The 23,526-nt window shown below is 43.7% G+C and overlaps 1 protein-coding gene across 1 annotated transcript in view; it reads right to left on the bottom strand.

Moving 5' to 3' along the window:
* The window catches only part of LOC144769663 (B-cell receptor CD22-like), a 238,105-nt gene extending 216,573 nt beyond the window's left edge, over window positions 1-21,532 (bottom strand). Inside the window, exons 1-2 of the mRNA XM_078653838.1 lie at window positions 21,436-21,532; window positions 14,111-14,404 (exon numbers count right to left, since the gene is read on the bottom strand). Of these exons, the coding sequence (XP_078509964.1) occupies window positions 14,111-14,404; window positions 21,436-21,532 (391 nt within the window). The remainder of the gene's footprint in view (window positions 1-14,110; window positions 14,405-21,435) is intronic.
* Window positions 21,533-23,526: the final 1,994 nt, after the last annotated feature.

Below are 23,526 nucleotides of genomic sequence, written 5' to 3'. Positions count from 1 at the left end.
CATGTCAAATTTAAAGGCAGCCACCAGCAGCCTACCTACCAAACTGCTGAATACAAATGAGGACATGCACACTAGCTCAAAGAGCAGTAGCGGCTCCTCGATGGAGTGCTGCGGGCTGCTGAGGCGAGGAGGGGCACGGTGGGGGTAGTAAACTCGCATATGGCCGAAGGAAGTTAAGTAAAAAAATAAAAAGAATTACATTGCGCGCGCTGCATCGCCATTTAGCGTTGCACCGTTTGCAATGTAATTTGTTTTATTTATTTATTTCTTTACTTAACTTCCTTCGGCCGTATGCTAGAGTTTACTACCTCCACCCTGCCCCTCCCCCGTCCTGCCTCACCACTCCGCATCAATCCATTGAGGAGCCGCCACTGCCAAAGAGACCTTCCCGGTGACCACTGGTAACTTGGATGACCTTGGTAATGTACATCCGAGCAAGCTTCCTTCACCATCTTCAACATTAGACACTCTAAAGCATTATAAGGGCATTTTTACTTAGCCTGTAAGCATCTGTTTGTGGCCTGTAGTGCTGTACATTTACATACTGTGCATACTTTCACTGTCTAGTGTTGGGCTCAGATGTGTAGAAACTTGTTTCTCTTCGAAATACATATTTTCAAGCCACAGGACAGGACAACTCTACAGTTAGGATGGCCTTGAGGAAAGGCTACACCTAAAGGAGTTGAAGGGGTTGGAGGTGGGATTTGGTCAGACTGATGGTGAAACCTGGACCATGTAAGTTTATTATTCGGGCATAGGCTCAATTGTTATATTGCTTTTTCTGCACAAAGGGAAGAGTGAAGGGGGAGCCAACACATACAGTAAAGTTGCCTTTGCAGACTAAAGTATGAAACATAACAAAAAGTAAATAATATCTGCAACAGCAGGTGTTCAGGGAGGAGAGCGGGTGCATGTGAATCTACAATACTACATGCCACAAACGCACTATTTTTGGGTCATCAACTTCCATAAGGGATGATAGTCATTCAGAACTCCATATGTGACCTGAAGCTTAACTCAAATCAACAGAGTATTGGGCTGATTACGAATATGGGTGCCATTTATCACACCTGATAAATAACAAAATACTGGGTACATTATTTTATGCAGTGCGATCAACAGCGGCTATTACGAGTTTGTGGCAAATGACATGCACGTTATGGTGTTTAATGCACCAAAATATGCATGCTACTGTAAATACTGTATGCTTTTCTTTGATAAAAGTTTGGTAGGTTTTCCTGCTGAAATGGAGTGAATGTTGAGTTATTTAACACATCCGATAAATATCCGATGCGGTGAATACTTTCAAACTTGTAATTCTGACCCATGCGTAAAAGGGGTTTCTGCTCGGGTCAGAATTAACCAGCCCACTCATAATCAGGCTTTATTGTGAACGACCTGCCCTCGATCTCTGTCCTGTCTTTCCTTTATCACACTGTTAAACTCTGTGACTCAAGAGAGATAAGAACCCACTAAAGCCTGCGTCGTCTGAACATGAAGATTTGCAATTTTAATAAAAAACCTCACCGAAATCTGAACCTTTCGCAGAAGCCAAAAGGCGTGTGATGGTTGTGGCTGTTCCACTCCAAGGCTGACCTGGTCTGTATGTTTCGCGTGAAATCTGATGCCATTTGTTGTCTGTAGGTGCATGTTGCAGCATCTCTATGTGATTGTCACCATATTTGTGCCTGTGATTCCCAGACCTGGAAACCAGATTCCCAGACCTGAGGCGGAAGCTGGGTTCTGGAGGTACGCTATTTTGTTTTAAAATTGTGCAAACTGCTTTTAATTGTTGAATGAATAACCTCTAAAAGCTTACTTGACCACTCTATTCCGATTGAGTGCTGCTGCGGTGATTGTTTGTTGTCATTCAGCGGCTGCCATCGCAGGCGTGCTCGCTAGCCACGCCCCCTTGAGGCCACGCCCCCTTCCCCGTTATAAGGCGCCGTACTCGAAGCCTCAACAGAAACCAGATTCCCAGACCTGAGGCGGAAGCCGGGTTCTGGAGGTACGCTACTTTGTTTTAAAATTGTGCAAACTGCTTTTAATTGTTGAATGAATAACCTCTAAAAGCTTACTTGACCACTCTATTCCGATTGAGTGCTGCTGCGGTGATTGTTTGTTGTCATTCAGCGGCCGCCATCGCAGGCGTGCTCGCTAGCCACGCCCCCTTGAGGCCACGCCCCCTTCCCCGTTATAAGGCGCCGTACTCGAAGCCTCAACAGAAACCAGATTCCCAGACCTGAGGCGGAAGCCGGGTTCTGGAGGTACGCTATTTTGTTTTAAAATTGTGCAAACTGCTTTTAATTGTTGAATGAATAACCTCTAAAAGCTTACTTGACCACTCTATTCCGATTGAGTGCTGCTGCGGTGATTGTTTGTTGTCATTCAGCGGCCGCCATCGCAGGCGTGTTCGCTAGCCACGCCCCCTTGAGGCCACGCCCCCTTCCCCGTTATAAGGCGCCGTACTCGAAGCCTCAACAGAAACCAGATTCCCAGACCTGAGGCGGAAGCCGGGTTCTGGAGGTACGCTATTTTGTTTTAAAATTGTGCAAACTGCTTTTAATTGTTGAATGAATAACCTCTAAAAGCTTACTTGACCACTCTATTCCGATTGAGTGCTGCTGCGGTGATTGTTTGTTGTCATTCAGCGGCCGCCATCGCAGGCGTGCTCGCTAGCCACGCCCCCTTGAGGCCACGCCCCCTCCTACCCCTTCATCATGTGCCTGGGCAGGAAGCGCAGCGGACGAGCACAGTGGGAGCGCCTAAGACAAGCCCGTCTGCGCCCGTCCGCGCCTGCACGGGCCGAGGGACCAGGCAGAATGAAGAACTCATCAGGTATTCCTCCCTTGATTTGCATTCTCTTCATAATCCCGCTCTTCAACCCCTCGACCCGACCACACACGCTCGCCTAAAGGCAAGCAATATCCTTTCTCACCATCACATACAAGAACCGACCCCTATCTTATCTCAAAGATCTAAAACCAATAAACCCCCCCTAAACCCAATCTCCGGACCCTCCGATGTCTCTATCTTAACACCAGATCTCTGGTTAAACATCAACTAGATATATTCCTGCTCTTGAAGTCGGATAGTCCTGACATACTATTTGTCACTGAGACATGGCTCACTACAGACTCCTTGCCAGATATACTTACGGCCTTACCATCAGATTATTACATCCTGTCAGCAAATAGAAAATCAGGAAAAGCTGGGGGAGGTGTTGCCGCCATCATTCATAAAGATCATACGTTTACCACCTTACCTCCCCTAGACTTACCAGATACGGAAAACGTAGTCATCAAATCTGACACCGATACAGGCACCATGGCGCTAGCATTGATCTACCGACCACCTACATCTATGCCTGCCTTCCCAGCTTCCTTGTCTGAGCAAATAGCAAGTCTAGTCGTCGACTATGACAAAGTCATGGTCATAGGGGATTTCAATTACTGGTATAATAACTCGGAAGCTGGACCTCTTGCCACAGAACTTTTCGAGCTCCTCTCCAGTTTAAACTTCCACCAACACGTCTTGATCCCCACCCATGAAAAGGGACATATCCTAGACCACATCTGGTCTCACAACATCTCTACCTTTTGTCCCACGGCCTCACCATGTATATGGTCTGACCACTACTTATTGCAATTCTCTATCACCACTCAGGGTCACCCAAAAAATCAAGCGCCCTCGGGGGGGTCAGTCAGGAAATGGAGATCCCTAAACCTCCAAAATTTCCTCTCCACTCTGACCAACTCCATCCCTACCCAGGGACCAGACATCAATCTGATGGACAAAGCACACACCGAGTGGCTCCGTTCTGCATGCAACGCACACGCTCCCCTCACCATGTTCTCTCGCGCCCGTCGTATGGACGCCCACAGATGGTTTTCCGCTGATTTAAAAAAGCAGAAACTAGAACTCCGCCAACTAGAGAGGAAGTGGAGACATGGCTACCACGCCATAGACAGAGCATTATACAAGACAGCCCGCAAAAATTATAAGAACTCTATCTTATCTGCCAAAGCAACTTTTTTCTCAGATAAAATCTCCAACGCTAAAAACAAATCACGGGAAATCTTCAGAGTCGTAAATGATTTATGCAATGACTCCAGAACCTCTCCCTCTCAACCTGCATCACAAATGATGTGCAACCGACTCAACGATTTCTTCAAGGAGAAGATCGACATCATAAAAAACAGCATCCAAACCAACCATGCTGTGGCAGACTATCCGGACATCAGTAGAAATCCTAATACCCTTCAGGACATTCCCCCCATTGACCCACCCAAATTACTGGAACTAATGAACCGAGTAAAATCGTGCTCACCTAATGATCCCTGTCCCCCGCATATACTGAAAGAAGTCTATGCTGCACTCCCTCAGGGCATACTCCCCATTTTGAACACCTCCCTATCACGAGGAATAGTACCTGATTCCTTTAAAAATGCCACCCTGGTCCCTCTAATCAAGAAACCAGGTGCCGATCCCTCTAACCCCTCAAACTACCGCCCCATTTCCCTTCTCCCTTACGGTGCAAAGCTGCTTGAAGCCTATGTAACCAGCTGTTTATCCAATTTCATCGAAACATCAGATTATCTGGAATCCAACCAAGCGGGATTCCGCCAGGCACATTCCACCGAAGCGGTGATCCTTGCCGTGCAGAATACTCTAAGGACCAACGCCGACAATGGAATTCACCAAGCCCTCGTACTTCTTGACCTATCGGCCGCATTCGACACGGTGGACCATACTATTCTATTACACCGTGTCGAACAAGCCGGCCTCAGCGGCACGGCTCTCGCTTGGATTAAGTCCTTCCTGACGGACAGATCCCAGGCTGTAAAGCTGGACAACTTCACAGCCCCCACACTCCCAACCACCTGCGGTGTCCCACAGGGCTCCTCACTGTCTCCCCTCCTTTTTAATTTATATCTTAAACCCCTCCTGCACTCCCTGAAAAATAGAAGAGTCATTATTTACAACTACGCAGAGGATCTGCAGCTGGTATTCCCCCTCAACTCTCCAGACTCCGTCGAGGAATTCCAAAAGACCATGCTGCCATTCAGAGCTGGATGGATCAGAACCATCTTAAGCTGAACCCAGGAAAGACTGAGTTGGTACTCCCTAGCAACAGCGCACTCAGCTGGGGCCCCCACTTCTGGCCATCCTCAATGGGCACTCCCCCATCCCCCTCCCAGTCAGCTAAAAGTCTTAGGGTTACTCTCAGCGCCGACCTCTCACTGAAAACCCAGGCCGGAACAGTGATCTCCTCCTGCTTCTTCCAGCTAAGAAAGATTAAAAAGATCGCCCATTTGCTGACCCATACTGCTCTTATCCAGGTAGTACTCGCACTGGTTCTCTCGCGATTAGATTTCTCCAACTCTATCTACTTGGGTCTTCCCCTCACCATCGCTAAACGCCTGCAGATTGTTCAAAATCAAGCGGCCAGATTAATATTCAAGAGCAATCGCAGGAAGTCAGCCAAACCTTTGTTGGCCTCCCTCCATTGGCTCCCTATAACCCATCGGATCACCTTCAAGACAGGCTGCATAATTTTCACGGCTCTCCATGGTAAAAGCCCCAGGTTCGTCAATCAACTCATAAACAAACATGAACCGAACCGCGACCTCCGTTCTGCCCATCTGTCCCTCCTCACGGTGCCGACATATAAAAAGAAACGACTTGGTGGATCCTGTTTCGCATACCTCGCCCCAAAAACCTGGAACTCACTGCCCTTGTCTATCCGGAATTGTACCAAGCTGACAGAGTTCAGGAGAGCGTTGAAGACCTGGCTATTCAAACAAGCGCACGGTTAGAGCATTGTTCCATCTGCCTCTTTACTTACCATCTTCCATCTGTTTCCTCAGCGCCATGAAACCTCTGGGTGACCGTGCGCTTAACAAATTCCGCATAAGATAAGAACATAAGATAAGATAAGCACTCACACATGACACCAAAATGCCTACCACACAGGACTCATCGCAAATACACCCTTACAACCAAGCACTCCCCCACAGTGTAGCATGCTGCCTGCCCAGCAAGCCACCGTAGCACGTCACAGTGGGATGCAAAGCCCTATAAAATCCATTGCAGTTGCAGCAACAGGACCCACTGCTCTCTGCTCATAGACTGCAGTGCATTGATATAGAAGAGAAAAACACTATATGGCTGCAAGTGCAAAACCGGACTCTGGAGGCATAATGAGCTCGTGGCCACTGCGTCATAACTGAGCCTATACCCGTTTTCAGAAACTATCGGATTGCTGTGCAGTTCTCACACTTTTGATGTTAGTGATTATATGTTTTTTCATTTCAAAAGAATTTTATTGTTATAAAGAAGCAAATGAAGATACAGATTATAAGTAAAAGTGATACAATTGATAACAGATGAGTAGCAATCAGAAGCTGACAATCAAAAATGAGTCATAGCAAATATATCGAAATATAGAAGCAGTCTGCCAAAAACAGAAAAATTAATTAATAATATAAGTTAATATCTCAGGCAGAGTCTACCACCAAAAGTATCACTATCAGCTGGTATAATCAGGGGAAGAGAGGACAGGAAAGAAGAAGGAAGAAAGAATGAAACAGAAAAGGGAAAGAGTGGAAAAAGAGATAGAAGACAGATAAGGAGGAGGAGAAAGAAAGAGAGAAGGATTTCCAACGAACAAACCCGACAAACACGACAAACAAGACGTCATTCATCCAGACAAATCGAAGGGATATTGGTCAACCAACCCCTTGGACGACAACTCCATATAGTTATCCAGAGCAGTCCAAACCCCACTCGCAATAGATGGAGCCAGGTGAGCATGATCAACCGAGGTATGAGCACTTCGTAAAAAGGAAACCCAAGCCCACCAAGTATGATAAGAAACAGAGGAAAAGGATTTCCATTCCATAAGTATTACTTTCACTGCAATAGTCAATAGGAGATCCAACAGCTGTAATTCCAATGGATCCAAGGGTAGAGGGGTTGGAGCAGCTAATGGACCTAATAAAATTAATGGGAAAGAAAGTGGGAACTTAATATTAAAAATGAGCATTAGGTGTTTGTGAATGAGGTCCCAAAAGGATTGAAGGAGGGAGCACTCAAAAAACATATGCGGAAAGTCACCTGCCAATAAACCGCAGCTCCAACACAGGTTATCATCTTTGAGATTGAGCGAATGTAAGCGAACAGGAGTCCAATGAAGAAGGTTGACCGAGAAAAATTTAGATTGCATTAACGATGGGGCGATTTTATTGCGAAGAGAAAATTTACCAATCAACTGCCAAGTGTCTGAAGAAATATGGTCAGTAAGACCATGCTCAAAATGGTGCAACCATTTTGTTTGAGCAACTGTCTGCGTAGGCAGTGAAACAGTTGATAAAAATTTATAGATTTTAGAGGCTACATGACCAGATTTAGTCCAGATGTGAAAGAGAGTAACCGTAGGAGAAGTAGGATGAAGACGCACCTTAGCCAGCGCTACTTTGATTTTAAGAAAGGTATAAAAATCTAAATTAGTTAAAGAATATTGTTGAGCTAAGGAGGAAAAAGGTAGTGGCTCATTGTTAGAGCCATAAAGATGTTTAACAAGCGAGACCCCCTTAGCAGCCCAATAAGATAACAGAGAGGGATCAATATTAATTTTAATTTTAGAATTCCGCCAAATAGACGACCATCTAGATTTGTGAAGTGGAATCGCCACTTTCTTGTCTATCTTCCGAATCGCAGCAAGATTATCCAGAATAATAGAGAGGGAAAAAGGGATGGACAAGGTAGACGCAGTGCAAAAGGAAGCAGTCGGTAATGGAGAAGCCAACTCCTGTTCTATTAACAACCAGGAAGGAATATGAATAGGGGGAGAAGAGAACCACAGAGCACCTTGAGACGCCAAAAAGGCAGTTTGGTACTTCTCCCAATCAGGAAGGTTACAACCTCCCATGTCATAAGGCTTCCGCAAGAATTTATAGGAAATTCTAGCCCGTTTATCATTCCATAAAAATTTAGAGGTTAGAACATCAATTTCATGAAAGAAGGAATCCGATAGCTTCACCGGGAGCATAGAGGACACAAAGTTAACAATAGGTGTAATCATCATTTTAAGGGTCTGAAGGCGACCCCACCAGGAGATGTGTTTCGGGGACCAAGTGTCCAAAAGACGACGTACTTTAAGAATAGTCTGGGATTCATTATAAGTAATTGTAGCATATAAGGTCAAGCAAAAATAGATACCCAAGTATTTTAATTGTTTAGACTGCCATTTAAAACCCGCAGAACCCATATGCGTAGAAAAACAGTAGGCATTTAAGGGGAACATCTCAGTCTTATCCCTATTTAAGGTGTATCCTGAGACCTTCGAAAAAAGGGAAATCGTATCCGAGATAGCAGGAATAGCCAAGGCAATATCATCTGAAAAAATGAGGACATCATCCGCATACGCAGCAGTTTTAATACAATGAGGACCAAAAGAAAAACCTTTGATTTCTGGGTGTAACTCAATCAATCTGAGGAGAGGGTCAATGGACAATAAAAACAAAAGTGGAGATAAAGGACACCCTTGTCGAGTGCCTTGGCGAAGATTAAAAAAGGACGACGTAGCACCGTTGACTCTTATGTTAGCTCTAGGTTGAGAGTAAAGAGCCATGACCATATTAATAAAGGAGTCCCCAAGATTATGTGCACACAAGACAGCACGAAGAAAAGGCCAAGAAACCTTGTCAAAGGCTTTTTCCACATCAAGAGCTAGGGCCGCGGCTGGGAGATGAGAACGTTTAGCTGATCCGAGAATATGGCAAAAGGTACGTATATTATCACGCGCAAGACGGCCCTTTACAAAACCCGTTTGAGAGGGATGTACCAGTTTAGGAATGAAGGATTCTAATCTCTTGGCTAAGATTTTAGCAAAAATTTTAGCCTCCATGTTAAGAAGGGAAATAGGACGGAAGTTTTTTGGATCTGAATGATCCTTTCCCTCTTTTGGAATTACTACAATGGTAGCATCAGCCGCCGTGCCAGACACAGACCCATCCTTAATGAAAGCGTCAAAGACCGATTGAAGCTTGGGAACAATCACAGGAAGAAAAGTCTTATAAAACAGAATAGGGTAACCATCAGGCCCTGGAGCTTTGCCAGAACGAGTGGCTTTAATTGCGGCAATGATTTCTTCAGGAGTAATCGGACCACTTAAAAAATTGCTATCTTCCCCGGATACCGCCTGCACCGGGACAGATTTCAAGAAGTCCTGACACTGCTCAAAAGAGGCCTGATTAGAAGGGGTATATAAATTATTGTAGAAATCACGAAAGACTTCAAGAATTTCCTCAGTCTGAAATTTTTTAGAACCAAGGTGATCGTTAATAGAAGAGATTTGAGAAGACTTGAAGGAAGAATCCTGAAATTTTAATGTAGCCGCGAGAATTTTCCCAGCCCGATTTTTGAACAACAGCCTTTTAGATTTCTGAGCCTGAACTCCAATGTGGGCTCTTTTGGTAACTATAGTGTTATATGTGTATTTTAATTGCTTGATGGACTGTAAGCAAGATTTATCCTTAGACTGTCGAAAGGTAGATTCCAGCTTTTTTATTTCAGTTGCGAGATCTGTAAGTTCTTTTTTAAGAGCAGCATTCCTCCTTGACATACATTTAATGACCTGGCCACGGAAAGTACATTTAAACGAATCCCAAAGGACAATTGGGGAAGAAACTGAGCCTTCATTCTCAAGGAAAAAGGTTTCGATTGCACTAGAGAACTCATCAATCTGGGCAGTATCATGCAAAATTTCTGTATTCAATCTCCAGGAGCGAGCTCTTGATTTAGGGGCAAAGGACAACAATGTAAAAGTAACCGCGGCATGATCAGAAATCAGAATAGGATGAATAAGCAGAGAGGAGGAAGACGAAACAAGAGAGGAGTGAACCAATAAATAATCAATACGAGAAAAGGTAGAATGAGGTGAAGAAAAGAAGGAAAAATCACTACCAGTGGGGTTGTGAAGACGCCACACATCCTGAAGATGAGTTATGGAACACATGTTAAGCATTTGTTTATGGGATTTTGGAGGGCGAAATTGAAAAGCGGAATTCCTATCTAGAATGGGATCCATTGGTAAATTAAAATCCCCACCAACCATAATATTCCCAGAATGAGGTGTGTCATTTAATTTTTTGGTAACCGTTTTCCAAAAGGACGGATCATCCTTGTTAGGGGCGTAAATGTTCATAACGTAAAGATCAGCATTACCATCAGACAACTTAGTTAATAGCCACCGACCCTCAGTATCGTGCTCAGAGGAGACTATGGATAAACCGGAATTTTTGGAAATTAAAGTAATGACTCCATTCCGTTTGCCACAAGCATCGGAACAGACAACATCTGAAACCCATTCTTTCTTTAGGAATAGCGCCTCTCTGGTAGAAATCTTTGTTTCCTGAAAAAGGACTAGATCCGAAGAGAGAGATTTGCAATAATCTAAGATTTTTGACCGTTTCACTGGATGATTTAAACCCTTAACATTAAGGGACAACACATTCAAGCCCGGCATAGACAGAAATTGAAAAAAATAACATAATCCATAGAGGGCAAACAGAAAACAAGCAGCACGAATACAAGCATCCAGACTTCAAACATTAACGTCGCAGCGGGAGAGTCCATGAGGGAAATCCGAAAGAAGAAAAAAGACAAGAGAGGAGAAGAAAGAAGAGAGAAAAGAAACAGCAGGGGAGGTCTGAAAAAGACCAAATTCATACCATGGGGAACGTGGGAAGGCGAGCAAGGGGACCGTCATGAGGAATGATTATAATTGATATGAACAACCCCAAAACAGTATACAACTGAGTATACGTAATTAGGAGATAGGAACAACTGCAATATAAACTAATAACAGTAGAGTAGTACAAAAACAATTCATCCATGAATCTATAAAGAGAATACGCATATATCAAGTTAATTCACAAGTAGCATATAAAGTAATCAAAAAAGAGAAATAGATGGAAGAGAGAGAGAAATCTAGTAAAAGAAATGCAATAGCAAGTCGCAATTATAGTTATACCTAATCATAAAGAAGAAAACAGCAAGAAAACATCATAAAAGTTGACGAAAAGTAGAGAGAATGAAGACGAGGCAGGCAGCATAAAAAAACAGGAAAGAATAAATAGAAGAAAAACATAATTGTAAAAAGACTACAGGGTGTAGCAGAAAGAAAAAAGATGAAATACAATAGAGCAAGGCACTGAAACAGGAGGTCAATCCATCAAATAAGGAAGCACTACCCTAGATAAATACAAGGAACTATATCATAACGAGGATAAATATGAAAAAACGCAAGATAAGCAAACAATCAATTGTCTTTAAATATAGAGAACTTGTTATAATAATTGACACGAAAGTGCAGAAACATGTCAGAAATATAGTAAGAGAGAAGAGGGTAAAGAAGAGACTAAAAAGTGTAATAAAAATAGAATAGCTTATTAAAAAGTATAAGAGAAGTGCACAGATTTGCAATAGCCTAGCACCAATACAAGGAAATAGTAAATAGCTGAGAAGCAGAACAAGCAATGAAACAGCAATGTAAATATATATTAAACCTAAATATACAATACATATTTAAAGATACTTGTAAGCAATGAACTGTCATGCAAAAGGTATATACACCCCGTTATAAGTAACTAGGGAGAACAGGAAGGAACAATAAAAGATAAGAAAGTCCTATATGATATTTAGACAAATTAATAGTAAAATATAAAAGTGATCCAATATCTGAGACCTCATAGAAAAGATCATGTAAGACCAGTAAAGCAGTCCAAGCATTAAAACAATAACCAAGTAAGCATATAAATAAATGCAAGGTACAATAATTATAGCATGGTGAGCGCAGCTAAACGCAACTATAGAAAATATATAATAATGAGCCTATGACCAACGCTTGTATCATACTACGAAACAGAACCAGACAAATTGAAGTCAAAAAGACGAAAGACATACAAGAAGAATGAGCACACACGACGGAATATCCAAGTACAAATCAAGTGAGAAATTAGACTACTCCAAAAACGATAAAGAAAGAAACAATCTAAGGACGGGGATAGAGAAAAGAAGAAATATGAATACACATTATAGCAACATAACCAAAAATAGATAGACGCAAAAATGGTTACCGGGAAAAAGATCATACAGAAGCAGACTACTACTACAAAACGGAACAAGGAAACAGATATGAGATATGTCTAATATAACAATGAGGAATGAGAGAACGAAGACTAACAACACAAACCATAAGGAGGAAGAAAACCATGTCAAATGACAACATCATGAAGACGGAAAAAAGATCACACCGACTACAAGAAAAAAAACATCATCGAAAAAGGTGACTGACAACAACAGTCACAAAAGAAAGCCATATGCGCCCCATCAACCACGGAGCACGCAGGTCTAAAAGGTAAACTCAATAGACCCGGAAAAAACAGAGAAAAAACAAGGAAGACAAAAATTCACATCAAGTGCCAGAAGCCCCAGGCAGACGCGAAGCCTCCATTTGAAGTTCCATCTGTAGCTCCATCTGATTGTCTAAAAAAGAGGCCAAGTCAGCAGGTTCATCGAAGATTCTAGAGCGACCTTTGAAGGTAATGCGAAATTTGGAAGGGCCAGAGAAGGAGAAAGGGATATTCATCTCAGATAGACGCTTTCGAAGATTAAGAAAACCTTTCCTCCTTATCACAGTGTCTCTTGCAAAGTCTTGAGAGATCGAAATACGGTGTCCTTCCCAAGAAAGAACTTTAATCTTCCGCATATGAGCCAAAATTTGTTCCGTGTGCTGATGACGCAACGGCTTAAAAATGACAGCCCGTGGTTGCGTAGCAGATGTAGAACGGAAAGTGGGGACACGATGTGCCCGTTCCAGCTCAAAGTCTTTTTGAAATGAAATTTGCAGAGTAGAAGGCAACCATTGGTATAAGAAGTCAATCATAGACGGAGCACCTTTCTCTGCTTCTTCAGGAAGGCCAAAAATGCGCAGGTTGGATCTACGGTTACGGTCCTCTTGCTCAGTTAGATCCCTCCGCAAAGCCGCCATTGAGCGCTCGAATTGTAAAAGAGATCTAGACTGCTTCTGCAGATTATCCTCAGCGCCACTAATGCGTGTCTCCGTGGCAGAGACACGAATGGGGAGAGCCTTAAGATCATTTCTGATGGCTGATACCTCCACCTGCAGTAAGTCTGTATTAGTTTTAGTAGACTGCGCAATGTCATGCACGTCATTGAGACGTGTCAGAATAGCCTCCAGAGTAGAATTAGTATCTTTTTGAGAGGATTCAGGTGTAGGAGATAGCTGTTTGAGTCTCTTAAGAGAAGCTTTCGACTCCTTTGAATCTTTAGCAGTCGGCGACAAGCCCATATTTGCTGCCATAGAGCCTCCCAAACAAAAGTAGAAGAGACAAGCACTTCAGAGAGCTGAGGAAAATCCCAAAGCCCGAGGATAATGATTTACTCAGGAGGCAGGAAAAAAAAAAAAGAAAAATAGTAAAAATATGCAAGCACACCTCTAGCAGGTAAAGCAGGATATTAAAGAGCAGTTAATAGCAGTGGAAGGCACTGAAGACGCTCAGAATAAAGTAGAGTAAAATGCAAAAAGATTATATTTTAAGGCACCACAGCATGAAAAACGGAAAAAGAAGTCTCTATAAGCTGGTAGGGGTTAATAGTAGTCACCAACACCTATTTGCGGGCATTTCGTAGAACTTCGTAGCCATGGTAGCTCCTTTGCTGAGGAGACTCGGAACTGCGTGTAAAGGCGACCCAAAATGGCGGCCGCCCACAGAAACACCGAGCGTCACCTTATATTGTGAGAAGATCAGTCACCATTAGGTCCAGGGCACAGGAAGGACGTTCAGCCGGCACACGGCACCTTCCGACACATGAGGCTCTGTTTTTTGCGTGTATGGGGTCCCAGGAAGCGGAGACGAACCTCCGACGGCCCTCGCTCGTCTCGGAGCTCAAGCGCGAACCGCCATTCCAAAGCGGCGCGCAAGCCACGCCCCTCTAGTGATTATATGTTTTAACACAATATTATTTCAATTTCTCAGTAATGTTCATATTCATATCCAACAATTAAAGTTCAAAGACTTACATCGAATGGCCAATGAAATGGATTTAGACGCTGATTTGCCACTGGGGTAAGTAGCTGAACACACAAAGTCCTCCTCGTGATGCTCTGCGGCGGGGGTGTATTTCAACAGCAACACAGTCCTCCATATCCCATCCGAGAGTTCTTGGTGGTAAACGCTGACATTTCTCTTAATCTTGTCCCATGCCAGGCTAGGTGGGTGAGTGGGGCAGGTGTGCTCCACAGAGCAGGTGATTGCTACTGGGAGCCCTTCAGTCATTCTTTGAGGGTAGGTCACCGTTGGCGGCGTTGGGGTATCTGCACAAAACACAAATGGAGACATTTGACTATTCTTCTGATGAAGGAGCACCCTTTGAAACTGTGTTTGGGCCTCAAGTGATGCATATATTTACATCAGAATACGGAGCATTTTGATCAAACAGGGCAACGTTTATTTGAGATGACTTCACACAAAGCGGGATCACTCCATTATTATAATAATCCACATTTGTAAAGCGCACAATCACCCGTAAGGGTCTCTAGGTGCTGGGGGCCGTCGGGAAGATTAAGCAAGCTATTGGCATGTCTGAAAGCCAAGTTTCTTGCTCTGAGCACTTATTAGGGTAAACTCCAAGGTGTGCAAATCTAGTGACGTCAATGTTTAATCTGTTTTAATCTTTCCTCATGACAATGTACTTGCTGGACCTTAGACTTAACAAGGCACAGCGTAATCACTGTCCAGCCGGTTATAGGCACATCTGGTGACCTGGACCATGACATGTTCCCAGTTTCCTTGTGCCCAGTTCTCCAATACTAGAAAATGTGCCTTCTATATTAAGCACACACATTCACTGCTAAATTATTGTAACCTGAAAAGGGAATACCTAGAAGAGAAAAAACATGATAACCATAACATCGAGTAAACAGGGTCACCACCTCACCCATTTCATCAAGGACTATAAAAACAATGCTTTCAAAACATGATAACCATAACATCGAGTAAACAGGGTCACCACCTCACCCATCTCACCCATGTCATCAAGGACTATAACACAATGCTTTCAAAACATGATAACCATAACATCGAGTAAACAGGGTCACCACCTCACCCATCTCACACATCTCACCCATTTCATCAAGGACTATAAAAACAATGCTTTCAAAACATGATAACCATAACATCGAGTAAACAGGGTCACCACCTCACCCATCTCACCCATGTCATCAAGGACTATAACACAATGCTTTCAAAACATGATAACCATAACATCGAGTAAACAGGGTCACCACCTCACCCATCTCACCCATCTCACCCATTTCATCAAGGACTATAAAAACAATGCTTTCAAAACATGATAACCATAACATCGAGTAAACAGGGTCACCACCTCACCCATCTCACCCATGTCATCAAGGACTATAACAAAATGCTTTCAAAACATGATAACCATAACATCGAGTAAACAGGGCCACCACCTCACCCATCTCACCCATTTCATCAAGGACTATAAAAACAATGCTTTCAAAACATGATAACCATAACATCGAGTAAACAGGGTCACCACCTCACCCATCTCACCCATGTCATCAAGGACTATAACACAATGCTTTCAAAACATGATAACCATAACATCGAGTAAACAGGGTCACCACCTCACCCATCTCACCCATTTCATCAAGGACTATAAAACAATGCTTTCAAAACATGATAACCATAACATCGAGTAAACAGGGTCACCACCTCACCCATCTCACCCATTTCATCAAGGACTATAAAACAATGCTTTCAGGTGTGCTATTCTCAGTATCATGATGGAAGTGAAGCCAGGCTACACATCCTAGAATGCATTAGATTGTATGGAGAAAGTCCAGGACATGAAAAACTGTCGCTAAAGTAACATGGCCACTCAAGTGGACCTTAAATAGAGCCGATGTCTCTTCAAACACTCTGATTGATTCAGAATGAATTCTGCATCCAGACGAGTTCAGTCTATCACACACAGGTTAGCATATAAACCTGCATGTGAGCTTTGAACAGAGGGGCAGCTGATATTGAGTATCCTTTCTAGAAGAAAATAATAGTAGGGAAATAAGTTCTTTAGCTATTTAAGTGCAAAACTCTGCAGCCAAAATGTGATTTCCGTAAGACAAATCTCTATTTTCCTTTGCTTTCACTAAGTTCTTGTTATACCTGCTGCAAAGCCAGTGTGTCTGTGGAGTGGAATGTTGGTGTGAGAGGTGGCAGTGGAATGTTGGATGAGTGAGGGTGTCAGTTGGAGGATGGGCTAAGCAGCAGGAAGGTTGCTGCTGGTGGGGCTCTGCTCTTCTACTTGTAACATCTCATCCTAAATAAATCTACTTGAAGAATCTACATGGATTGTACCATCATTTATTTACTACAGTACTCTGTTGCCAGCTCCCTGTTATATAGCTTTACGAGATGCTCGCTGTAAATAACAGCAACATCTTGTAATTTAAATCCGACTTCACTTGGGCACTCTCACAGAACTAGAACTGCTCAATATGTGGTGATATGGCCACTTAAGGGCTGATAAGATTAAACTACAGGTACCCACCATGAGCAAACCTTTAAGAAGATGTATTTATTCCACTGAACATCACATCAATCATGGCACCTCACTGGGATTACTGAATAATTCCTTATTTGTCTACTAGTGGTTCTAATCTATACATTCTGAATTTCTGTTCCATGAGCTTGCACCTTTAGGACACCGTTTTCTCATCAAAATCACAGGCAAATTGTGTTGTGCTATGGATAGTCAGTTTTGCTTCATTGAAGCCTGCGGCATGGAATAATGAAGAAGGGAGCTGCTGATCTGTTTTACAGGTGTGCTACTATAAACTTTGTGGGAGATGTCTACAGCTGCTTCCAACAGAACTTAATTAATTGGAAGCTCTGCTAGATACCAACATAATTGAACAATACAAAAGTAAATGTTGCCTAACAAATTATATTTTGAGTTCATTTGTGTGTTCATGGCTAAATTACTATGCTGGCTATCCCTAGGAGGGAGACCATGGGGTCGATTCCGATCCGGTAAAATGCGCTCCGAATCGTCGTACGGAGCGTTTTTTGCCCGTACGAATCGTACCCGTAAACGTCCCGTACGTACGACGAAGTACGATTCGTACCAGGAGCCGAACTCCGTACGAGTCGTTCAGGACTCCGTACGACTCAAATCTCCGTACGAGTCTCACTCGGAACCCGCTGTACGTGACATCACTACGGTTCGCGGCTGGTTTTTATGACCCAGCAAGTACGATTCGTGTCGGGTACGCACCGTACGACCCTTTTCCTACGGGAGCTGAAAACAGTCGTAAACGCAGAGTTCGCGCCGAAACAGGTACGGAACGCCCCCCCCAGGTACGGGACGTACCCCCCATGATCGCAGGGGTACGGCGCGTACCCCTGCGATCATGGGGGGTACGTGCCGTACACCCAGCGTACATGGGGTACGCACCGTACCCATGTACGGTGGGTGTACGGTGCGTACCCCATGTACGCTGGGTGTACGGCACGTACCCCCCATGATCGCAGGGGTACGCGCCGTACCCCTGCGATCATGGGGGGTACGCGCCGTACAGTGTGTAAGTGATTGTGCGCTTTTCCGTACGAATCGCCCTTACCTGACGTGGACCGTACGAATAGCGTCCTGATCACCCGGTCTGGATCGTACTCGCCGAGTCGTACGGTGTGTGTACGAGTCGTACGGAAACGGCTCCGGATACGAATCGTACGGACGGGGATTTTACCGGATCGGAATCGACCCCCATGTGTCCTTTGAGCATTCTTCTGAAAAAAGGTGCAACCTCATCACACTCAGGACTTTGTTAATCCCCCTTGGAGATTTTTGAACATCACAATTGCCATGTACCAATTTATTGAGAGAGAGGTATCTCCAAAAAGCCTAGCTGGATAAAATCCACAGTTCAACAACTGACTCACTTAAGCTCCAGGTCCATTCCACATATGATATCTCTGCACTGAGCATCAACTGTTGGAAGTTCCTTTTTCCTAATTAAATGTGCTACATAAGGCCTCCTGTACTGTTTAGACAAAGTCTTGGGATCCTTACTCGGGCATGGCCACCAGCTTTGTCTCACTTGAAAGTTAGGGCCACGTGTATGTAGCATTTTTTTGTTGCAAATTATGGGTGTCGGAAACGGCCCATATCTTTTTCCAGTGCACAAAACCCTATTTTGTGATTCGTTATCCTATTACTGTATTGCATAACCGGTTAGCGATTAAGTATTGGGAAGAGGCATGTTAAGGGCCTCACTTCCTAATAGAGACCCGAGTCCTATGTACGAATGGTTTGCGAACAAAATGTGGTCACAAAACTTTTCAACACCAATTTCAAGTTGGTGCTAACGCATTCGTAAATGGGAAAGGGTCCCTGATGGACCCCTTTGTGAATACATGCAAAAACCTTTTTTAAGAGGAGGCAGTGGTCCTACAGACCACTGCCTCCTCCTAAAAAATCAAAAATAAACATTTCATTTTTCTCTTTTAAAACGCATCCTTGTTTTCTTTAAAAAAGACATCGTGGTCAGCTGTCCCCAACATGCCACAATTCCTGTTATTTTACTATTCCCTAAGGAACGCTAGTTGCGACCTGCATCTTGAATATTAATGAGGCAGGCCGATATGCGACCCACTGGGGATTGCAAGTGGAATTCAATAGGGTTTTGTAAATTTGAAATGGCAAGTTCCTAATTGCGATCCACATGGAATCACAATTAGGACCTCGGAATTTCTAATGTACATACATGTGGCCCTTAGCCTCTAAAATATTGACGTGCTTGACCTGACTGTGGCAGACCACAACTTTATTTACATTCATTTGCTGGACAACTTCACTTGCACTTTAAGTCCAAGTTTGTCTTCCACGAAGAAACATACAGTCTGATTTTGAAGTTTGGCTAGCAGAATTTCCATCCATAAGTTTAGTGAAGTAACAACATCTGCCAAGGAAGGAATTTAAAATATATCATATGTTTAGGTTTTTAGTGTCATAATCTTCTATTCTTTAGATGTATTCTGTGCATATCTCCATTGTTCCCAGCTTAACTCAGCCAGTGTGTGATATCATGGAATGTTGGTGAGTGACTGGAGACTGGTTGACAGTTAGACTCGGTGGGTTGAGCAGGGGGAGGATGCTGCCTTTGGTGGGGTGTCCCTTACGTAACTTGTAACCTGTAACTAACTTGTAATCCCCTTCAATAAACCTGCAATATATTAATCTGCATGAACAGGCTACCTGACTCCTGCCTACCAGGAGGGTATCTTTTATTTTCTACAAAAGGTGTCTTCACCAAAGTTATGATATGGGGAAGCAAAAGAGTAAAATGGAATCTAATATTTTTTGGTAGATTGTCTGTCACTGCTCTCACATTGTTTCACATTTTTTTGTTTCTCACTTACTATCACCAAGTATCCTTTCCTGTGGGTCAAATTGAGGGCTTGTCCTTGATCTTACACTTATTTCTATTTTACTTCATTTGTATGGCATTTTCCATCTTTAATTTCATGTAGACGTTTACATGTTTTAATTGTGTTATCTCATTAAGTTTTTATTCTTACTAAGTGATCAGAGATGAGTTAAGGTTACCCTTGGTACCTACCACCTGTGTGCCTTTAGGTGTAAGCTGTGTGGGAGCTCAGAAACACCTCAGTTAAGACTGTTGCCTATTGCATCTAAAAGGTGCCCTCTTTGCCCACATATCTGTTCTCCCATCTTATTAGGAGGTAAAGGAAGTAGTGCGTTTCAGATGACAGACTCATAGCCATCTCCTCTGTTAGAACAGACTTATCGGTGTTGGACCACTGGATGACATAGCCTCAGGAGGTCCACCTATATAGAGATGTCTACTGATGCTATTTGGCCTATGTTGTTTCCAGAGCATGGGAGAGCCAGGTTGTCCCATGCCGGAAAACATACCCCTGCTTTGAGAGTTTCTCTTCTGCAGACATAAAAATGTTTAACGCATCTGCTAAGTCCCAAATGCTTGGTGTGATGGCTAGCATCGATTGTTTTCAACAAAGACACTCTTGCCTTGCCGTTTGAAGCAGTTTAATTGATAACGAGCCACCACACTAGTGGCCCACTCAAAATTTGGTGTCAAACCAATAAAAAGGTGCTTGTAGATTTCATTGCTGAAGTTATATCTGATATTGCAACAGAGTTGTATACTCTGCAAATGCGGCATTGACAAATCCATCAGAAGATCTGAAAGGAGCCTCTAGTGGAACATCTACTGATGCTTTGTCAACATTTACTGTCAGCTTCCCATGAATGGTATCTGTAAGATACCACCTTTCTGTACTGTGTACTACAATGAAGTACACTTTGTAGAGAGTGCGAGTGTTAGAACTGGGGGTATCTAGTTGGCAGAGGTAGGAACCACTGTCCAAATAGGCACCCTTGCTTCTATTCAGGGTAAGAAGGATGCACTCTTTAGATAACCCCTGCTCACCCCCTTGGTAGCTTGGCAGGAGCAGTCAGGCTTATCAAAGGCAATTTTTTATTTTTATTTGCGGTTTTTGTAGAGCGCAACACTCATCCCAAGGGATATCACGGCGCTTATACCAAATAGGGACTACTGATGGCGGATGCTGAAATGCTAAAGATTGGGGAAGAGGTGGATTTTCAACTTTTTCCGAAACGGAGATAATTTGTAGTATGTCTCAGGTCAATAGGGAGCTCATTCCACCTTTTTGCTGCCAAGTAGGAAAAGGAACGACCACCTGGTCTAACTTTGTAGATGCGTTTGGTCCTAGCCAAAGCCGATTGACATGAACGTAGGTTTCTAGTAGGGACATGAAATTCGATCTTCCCTTGAAGAATTGTGGGGCCAGTCTTATGAGGAGCCCTATGGGCATGGCTAAGCAATTTGAAGGTAGCCCTCTGACGCATCGGGAGCCAATGAAGTCTCTTTAAGCATTCCGATGCCGAGTCTAGTTTGCCTTTGTTGCAAATGAGTTTGGCCGCCAGATTTTGCAAAACCTGTAAGCGAGAGAACAAATGTTCATTCATCCCTACAAACAGCGCATTGCCATAGTCCAGGCGACTAACCAATAGGGCCTGTGTGACTGAGCGTCTGCAATCCAGGGGTATCCAGGGTAATATCCTGGCGAAGCTTTAAGATGGCAAAGCCCTTGCCACAAAGGGATCGAATGTGATCCATCATGGACAAGACATCATCCATGATGATTCCCAGGTTCCTGGCATGTTGTTTTGGAGTGGGGGCCAAACCCAACGAGGGTGGCCACCATGTGGCATCCCACAGCCGTTTGGCACCACCAAACAGAAGAATCTCAGATTTACCTGCATTCAACTTTAGGCAGTGCGCATGCATCCACTGAGCCATTTCAGAGAGGCAGTCATGTAACTTGGTTTTGGTTACATCAGGCCCTTCATCCATGGCCACCATCAGCTGCATATCATCCGCATAGGAGCAGATGCCAATGCCCCACTTCCTTCCAATGTCGGCGAGAGACGACATATAGACATTGAAAAGAGTGGGGCTCAGTGAGGCAGCCTGGGGGACCCCGCAGCCAATGGAATTGGGCCTTGAGTGGAACTGACCCATATGTACTGCCGGAGTGCGGTTGCTCAGGAAGGAGTGCAACCAGTTCAATGCCGTGGATTGGACTCCTTTGCTCCGAAGTATGTTCAGCAGGCAGTTGTGGGATACCGTGTCAAATGCCGCTGACAGGTCAAGCAGTATCAGCGCCACCACTCCACCTTGATCGGTGGAGGATCTGATACTGTCCGACACTGCCAGCAACGTTGCCTCGGTGCTGTTATTGGCTCTAAAGCCAGTCTCGGAAGGATCCAGGAGGAAGTTACTTTCTAGGTACCTAGTCAGCTGTACATTGACCAATTTCTCCAGAACTTTGGAGAGGTAAAGAAGCTGGGAGATGGGTCTGTAGTTCACTGGATTGAGAATGTCAGATCCGGCTTTCTTCAGAAGGGGGGTAACAGAGGCGTGCTTCCAAGCATCAGGGAAGATGGCAGTACCTAGTGATTTGTTAAAAAGTTGTGTGATCAGGGGACAGAGCGTGGACGCAATTCTTGAGAACGCAAAGAGGGGACAGGTGTCTGAGGGGGAGCCAGATTTAACTGTGTTCAAGGCTGCTAGGACCTCATCCACAGAAAATGGTTCAAAACCGGTTAAGCGGGGTACATTTCCTAAGTCTGGTAAAGCAGTGAATACTTCCGATAGAATCACAGTCTTGGATGGGTTGTCTGTGTTGCTGTAAGTATGTTGGGGAGTGAAAGTAGAGTACATTTTCTTGATTTTTTTCGGCAAAGAAGGTGCTAATACGATCACAAGCCTCAACCGAAGGGGTGAGTGTTTGTGAAGTGCTAGATGGTTTGCTAAGCTCCTTCACTATTTTAAACAGTTCTTTCGCTGAATTACTATTTTCTTGAATACGCTGAGTGAAATAATCCTTCTTAGCATTTTTGATGGCAAGAATATACTGCTTCCGTTTATGGACATAGTTTAGTCTCGCTTCACTGTTCTTGGACTGTCTCCAAAGATGTTCAGATTTTTGACATTCCTTTTTAAGATTTTTTAGATGAGGGGTGTACCATTTCTCTGTTATAGATTTTTTTCTGGATTCCCGCATCGGGGCTAGTTTATTTAATGTTTGCAATATTCCAGCGTCTAGTAAGGTAACATCATTACAGACAGAGGAGTCCTCCGGTAGTTTAACATTGGCCTCTTGAAAATGTTTCTCAAAATTGGATTAATTGATTAGCCTCCACGCTCGTTTGGAAATCTGAGGGACTACCTTAGATTTCAGAGGTTTACCGGGAAGGTCAAGTGAGAAGGATATAAGGGAGTGGTCCGACCAGGATAGGGGATGGACCTCTCTTATGTTGGTGGATTCGATGTTGGTAAATAGTAGGTCCAGTATATGGCCAGCTGTATGAGTGGGGCCCACTACCCACTGCTTAAGATTAAGAATCTCCATGTCATATTCCAGCTGGGAAGTTCCCAAAGCATCCATTTTCTCATAATGAATGTTAAAATCGCCAACAATTAGATAGTTTTTATGTTTTAGACAAAGTGGCAGAAGTTGATTCAGTAATTTGGCGCCAAGACTGGCTTGTTGTCCAGGGGGGTTGTATATAACTGCACCAGCTAAGATGGTAAGACCCTCATAAAGTACTTTAAAAGGTAAGGTCTGATGTTCGATGTGGGCAGTTATTGGTTCCACCAAGCATGTTAAATGTTCCCTGAATATCACAGCGACCCCCCCTCCTCTTTTACCAGATCTGTCTTGCGTAATGATTTTATAATTAGAGGGGAGGGCGTTTGCTAGATCCGGAGCATTGGTATTGGATAGCCAGGTTTCAGTTATGAAAACGAGGTCCGAGGTCTTAGATATGAGTAAATCCCAAATA

The sequence above is a fragment of the Lissotriton helveticus genome, chromosome 7, assembly GCF_964261635.1.
Source record: "Lissotriton helveticus chromosome 7, aLisHel1.1, whole genome shotgun sequence".
In the NCBI taxonomy this organism is placed as follows: domain Eukaryota; kingdom Metazoa; phylum Chordata; class Amphibia; order Caudata; family Salamandridae; genus Lissotriton; species Lissotriton helveticus.
The sequence above is the reverse complement of the archived record's forward strand: the minus strand, read 5'-3'. Positions and strand labels throughout refer to the sequence as shown.